Here is a 6,000-nt window from a genome sequence, read left to right on the forward strand (position 1 = left end):
TACCCCACCCTGGATGCTTTCAGGTCCAAATGTAGCCAACCAAAAAGTCTCATATTGTCCACGCAAAAGCTGACCACAACGTCTAATGTGGCTCTCACACAGATGATGCTCCTGTAGCATAAGAAGGTCAATCTCTCGTCCCACAAGGCATCGCTGAAGCTCCTGACGCAGTCGGCCCCTCTGACGCTGAAACTAGGTCCCACCTAATCCCTGCACGTTGCATGAGACGATCCTCATGGGGAGCGAGAGAGAACTGATGCTGCCGCAGCAGCTAACCGTGCTATCTTCGAGGCTGGCTTGGATGGGGAGTAATCCGCATCCGAGCGTCCTGGAGATAGACGCGAGTGCAAAGAGTGCCGTGCCCAAGCCCAAGTAGAGTGAGCCGTGCGTAAAGCAACCCTTCTGTCCAGGAGTCCTCATGTATGTGTACATAGCATGGCGGGCACTGTGTGTCAGCAAAAAAGTGGATCACAATGTGTCTATATCCTGTTGCCTCTGGAGGTGTCACAACAAACTTGGCCAATGGCCAAAGAGTCTGAAGCAAGTCTGTAACCCCTAGGTCTCCCATGTGGTGAGGGCCTGTGTCTGCAGCCACTCCAACACTGAGTTTATGGTCCACTCAGCCTGGTCCCTGCCGCATAGAGGAAACGAGAAGCCAACCGCTGAGTCTAAGGCCTCTGTCTCCCTAGCTGCAAGGAACAACACATGAACTCTGAAGCAAGCTACCTTAAGGTCTGGTGAGGGGTCGCCGAGAAACCGTGTAAAGTCGAAGGCAAAGAAATCGCAACGGCGACGAATGTCGAAACTCGTCAGACCACGAGGAATTGCTGCAAAGGGAGACGTCTGCACCAGAAGAGGGGGTCGCAAGAAAGGCTGTCCCTCTCTCGCTAGTCGACTAGTGGCAAAGGCGCTACCAAGAGATCTCCTAGCAGCCGAGGAAGGCTCTGCCCCCTGGGATGGTTGCGCGACTGGATCGGGAGGAGGTGAGGGAGCAGGGGGTGGGGGGGGGGAGAGGGGGTGCGAGGGGGATCGACACATGTAGGAGGGCGAGATGGAAAGGCAGAGGGAGGAGGAGGAGGGCGGGGGGGGGGGGGGGGGGGGGGGGGGGAACTCGGGAGGAGGGGCTGTCGAGGGTGAGGCTGGCTGGAGTAGGGGCCTCGTCCTGTTGAAGAGGGTCGAAACAGTTCCCCGTGGGAACCCACTACTGCTGGGCAAGAGCCTGAGGACCACTCTGAGTGCCAGGCTGGCGCCACAAACCTGCTGCCAACCCTCCTCTGCTTGAACCCCAGGCTCGGAGGGTGGCTCTGCCTGCATACTCTGTGACTCTGCTTGCTGCTGTTGGCCAGCCTTTGAGGGCTGGGGTTGGGCCTGTGGAGTAGGTCGAGGTCTCCTCCGTGGAAGGCCTTCGCAAGATAGCCCATCTGTCGACAAATGAAACGTTGATTCAGGAGGCACGAATACTCCACACTCTGCCGAAACCTCCCATCGCTCACCCGAGGTAGTAGGATGACCTTCGGAAGAGTGTGGGTGTCTCGAACCAAAACGCATACTGTGGGGATGCCGGTCGCCTTGGTAGCTACGGAGGCTACCGTGCGTGGTGTCTCCAGGACAATCCCAATCGCTGAGCCTATCTTGGAAAGGAGCGAAAGGTACTCCCTTCCCAGGCATGGAAAGTAGAGTGAGATGGGTAGGTCTGCCTCCTCGACAAGAACGTCGGTAGCTGGGTCGAAACCGTGGCGCCACTGTCGAAAATGTGCTCTAACTGCACGGATGGCCAAGGGGCTCATCGCAATGACCTTGGACACCCATCTCGAGAGTCTCAAACTATATCTGGTGCGTACATGAATAAAAGCTTCGTAGCCAAATACTCTCAAATGTTCATAAGAGGCAGGTTTGCCAAACAAAACCTCCTTTGGAATGTCATTTTTCAGCGTACTATTAGGAGAGCGATTGCAAATATAAACTGCAGTTTTCAATGCCTCCTCCCAAAACTCTTGGAAAAGATTAGCGGTGGACAACATACAACGCACTCTTTCACATAAAGTACAATTATACCTCTCAGCCACACCATTAGAAGACGGATTATAAGGGACTAGCAACTCCCTTTTGATCCCATTATCATGACAAAAACGTTGAAATTCAATAGATACATATTCTACTCCATTGTCCGACCTGAGACATTTACTTAGCACTCTATTGAGTGGTGACAAAAGCATGAAACTTCTTAAAAGTATTAAAAGTCTCACTTTTACTTTTCAACAAATGCACGCATCCTTTCCTAGTACAGTCATCAATGAATGTAACAAAATACAATGCACCACCAAAAGACTTAACAGGCATAGTGCATACATTGGAGTGAATAAGATCAAGAGGATTAGCTTTGCGAGAGACACCAGAGTAATAAGAAGATTTCTTTTGTTTTCCATAAAGACAATCGGTACAAAAATCCAAGTTTTTGCCTTTTATATCAACTCTCATCTGAGAGAAAAGCACATCAATACCCCTTTGGCTCATATGGCCAAGTCTCTTATGCCACAGTTTCGTGTGTAAAGCAACTTTAGCAACAGCAAGAAACTTGCCAGGCAAAGCTTTGTATCGAAGATAGTACAAAGTACCTCTTTTAGACCCTTTTGCAACAAGCATAGAGCCCTTAAGCAACTTCCATGAACCCCTAGCAAAGATGGTAGTATAACCATGTGCATCTAATTGGCCAACAGATAGCAAACTTTTTTTAATGCCTAGTACAAACCTGACATCATTCAACACAAGCTCTTGACCATTGTTAAGAGCCAAACGCATGGTACCCATTCCCTCAATGTTGCAAGCAAAATTATCACCAAGGTACACCTTGCCATAATTGCCTGCAGCATATGTAGCAAAACACTCCAAAGATGGGAGTCACATGGAAAGAGGCACCGGAATCTACTATCCAATATTGAGATAGGCCATCATTAGCACTAAGCAATGCATCAATGACAACTTTCTTCGAGATAAGCATGTCTTCGGGCATTAGCTATCACCAAATTTGAGGGGGGGCATGAAGCGGCAACTTTCTTCGAGATAAGCATGTCTTCTGCATTAGCTATCACCAAATCTGAGGGGGGGCATGAAGCGGCAACCAAGATTTCCTCAATGTCTTACAACTCCTCAATGACCACAGTAGAGGATACACTTGCATTCTCAGCATCCTTGGAGGAATCAGCTGCTGATTTTTCCCCTTTCTTCTCATCTTTCTTCTTCTTATCTTGCGTTTCCTTGATCATTTGGTTCTATGGTTGGAAGGTGAGTGGAATGTCAGTCCCGATGTGTGTTCCTTGTGCGTGTATGGATTATCTCATGTCTTGGGTGCAGGATGTGTCGTATGGGAGTACTAATAATTATTGTGGTTCTTGCAATTTGGAGACAATGGGGTGCACTTTCAGCCTCTCAACCTCCACATGCAACTTTATCTCTAGTAAGAAAAAAAGCAGGAGGTTGCTCTCATTGAGCACATCTAATGGACAAAAGGCCTACTCTATCTGTAAAGAAAGGTAGGAAAACAATAAGAAGGGAGGGTAAGCGATGAAGAGCAGGTGGGTGTCGAGGATGAGTCCATGGGTATGGCTATCACTATCAGGCACAGCAACATGGGGCCTTCAGCAGAGTGAGGTTGAGGGAGGGGTTTTTTTTTTTCTTTTTTTTGGGAGGGGTGGGTGGGAAGAAAGGGGGGGGGGGGGGGGGGGGTGTGCAATAGCAGCAGGTAAGGTGGCTTTACTTCTGACTGGAAAGCAATCAATAGGATGGATCAAAATTGAATTAAGCGGCTTTGATTCAAGGAATTGGGAATTTAATGTCCATAAGAGTGTTGTCAAACCACCCTTTTTTCATTGGTATACAACCAAGCTATAGTCTATTGTATTAGGTGTAGCTCATAGCTCAGGAGCAAGATGGAGAGAGAAAAGAAGTAAGCAAGAGCAGAAGAAGAAGAGAGTTGTTTGATTGATGAAAGTCACCCGGCATTGAGTGGAATTTTTTTGTGCTGTGTTCTCGAAGATGCTTTGTCATGAGGGTTATTTTGCTGTTGTTTGAGCAGGCAATGGCTGAGGCTGCCAAGCCAGCACGCATTCTAGAAACAAGGAAAACTGTTCCAGGCCTTCGATTAATTGATAAGTGGGCAGTAAGGATTCTACTGCTCTGTTCCCATCCTTTATGTGGAAAATATGTGCACACACATGCTGAATACATTGTTTTCTGGAAATGTGGAGGTCTTAATAGGAGGAGGAGACAATCATCGCCTTGGTCTGTTTGACATGGTTTTAGTCAAAGACAATCACATTGCAGTAGCAGGGGGAGTTGCCAAGGCTGTTGCTGCAGTAGCTCAACATTTGCAAAAGAACAATCTGGACATTGGTGTGGAGGTAAAGCTAAAAATTGACCTTTTTCGGGTGATTGATTTGTTTTGTTACCTGACACGTTACTATTTTGACTGGGCAGATAGAAACACGAACACTCGACGAAGTGAAGGAGGTTTTGGCTCACAAAGGCGAAGGTTTAGGTCGTGTAACGCGTATTATGCTAGATAATATGGTAGTTCCTCTTCCCAATGGAGACGTGGATGTATCAATGTTAAAGCAAGCAGTGGAGCTTGTTGATGGGCAGCTTGAGACTGAGGTACTCCTCTTGTTCAGCACCTTGAAACTTTACTATTATTCGAGTAATTTTGATCATTAGTGAGCTTTGCAGGCCTCAGGTAATGTTACATTAGTGACTGTCAACAAAATTGGCGCAACGGGTGTCACTTTCATTTCTAGGTTAGTATCATTTAATTTTACACCATAGACACATGGTGTCTGCAAAATAGACATCGTTAATGGACATGAGGTTTGTACCGAATGAGGTTTTGGTTGATGCTAAAGCTGTTCTTAATTTTGCAGTGGAGCATTGACACACTCTGTGAAGGCTCTTGACATATCTTTGAATGTTGATACTGAACTAGCCCTGTCTGTGGGAAGGCGAACAAAAAGTGCATAGTCGTATCTTGTTTTTGCAAGTTCCTGCAGTAAGAGTACCATGTACTACAAGCAGATGGAGGCCCTTCCTCAGAATAACAACACACTCGTGTTTACAGCTTGTACCTTCATACATAATAACGATACCAGGTTGAAAGTCCAGACAATTTAATTCTTCGAATGGCACATGGGTGTAAGCCTAAATATGCCTTGTCAATATAAAGCTAATGTTTAGTACATAATCTTCATGAAATCATTTGTAATGGCAGCATGTTGCCATCAAGGATGTATTCCTATGGAATAGTAAGCCAGATTAGTCATTTAGAACATATGGGTTTGTATCGGCGGCATGGTGCCATCAAGGATTGTAGTCCTATTGAATAAGATGCCAGAATATTCTTTTAGTACATGTGGAGTTTATCCATGTATGATTTGAATTTTTAAAGTCTGTTGCATAAGAGGCCGAGGTTTTCATTGCAATTGTTTAAATACACAGTAGAGTGCTTGTGGCTTCTGAGGCTCTTAACAATCACAAGAAAGGCTAACTTATGTAAAGTTTTTTTCTGCTAGGAGGGGTGATGATGTGCATCATGCAAAGCTGCTCGCACACGTGATGAAAGTCTTTCATTCAGCCACTTGTGATTAATACACATAAATACATCGAATGTGCCTTAGCTGTCAATTGCTCTCTCTCTCTCTCTCTCTCTCTCTCTCTCTCTCTCTCTCTCTCTCTGGGCGCCCTCTTCATGAGCTCACACAGGTTTTGACCCACTACATGATGCAGCAACACTGGCCTTCCCACATAGGGACCCTTCCGAGAGACCTCGTTCTGGGAAGATGCCTCAAAGCAGTTGGTATGGTGAGGAGTGTAGAGAGGCAAGAGTTAGACTACAGAGGGAGGTGTTCATGGGTGTCATCACTCACAGACAATCATGGATTACCTTCTGACGCCTTGTGCAACGAAAGAAGAGAGCTTACGTAACTATTCATGAGTTCAGGTAAGGCTTGGTGA

At 46.6% G+C, this 6,000-nt stretch overlaps 1 protein-coding gene across 2 annotated transcripts in view; it reads left to right on the forward strand.

Annotated features, from left to right (window-relative positions):
• QPT (quinolinate phoshoribosyltransferase) overlaps positions 1–5,446 on the forward strand; it is a 158,242-nt gene extending 152,796 nt beyond the window's left edge. For both annotated transcript variants that reach the window (XM_086530328.1, XM_086530327.1), the window contains 5 exons: positions 4,073–4,156; positions 4,245–4,397; positions 4,474–4,650; positions 4,723–4,790; positions 4,914–5,446. In XM_086530328.1, the coding sequence (XP_086386454.1) occupies positions 4,073–4,156; positions 4,245–4,397; positions 4,474–4,650; positions 4,723–4,790; positions 4,914–5,010 (579 nt within the window). In that variant the 3' untranslated portion in view covers positions 5,011–5,446. The remainder of the gene's footprint in view (positions 1–4,072; positions 4,157–4,244; positions 4,398–4,473; positions 4,651–4,722; positions 4,791–4,913) is intronic.
• Positions 5,447–6,000: the final 554 nt, after the last annotated feature.

The sequence above is a fragment of the Adiantum capillus-veneris genome, chromosome 15 (genome assembly GCF_014529385.1).
Source record: "Adiantum capillus-veneris isolate H3 chromosome 15, ASM1452938v2, whole genome shotgun sequence".
Lineage (NCBI taxonomy): Eukaryota > Viridiplantae > Streptophyta > Polypodiopsida > Polypodiales > Pteridaceae > Adiantum > Adiantum capillus-veneris.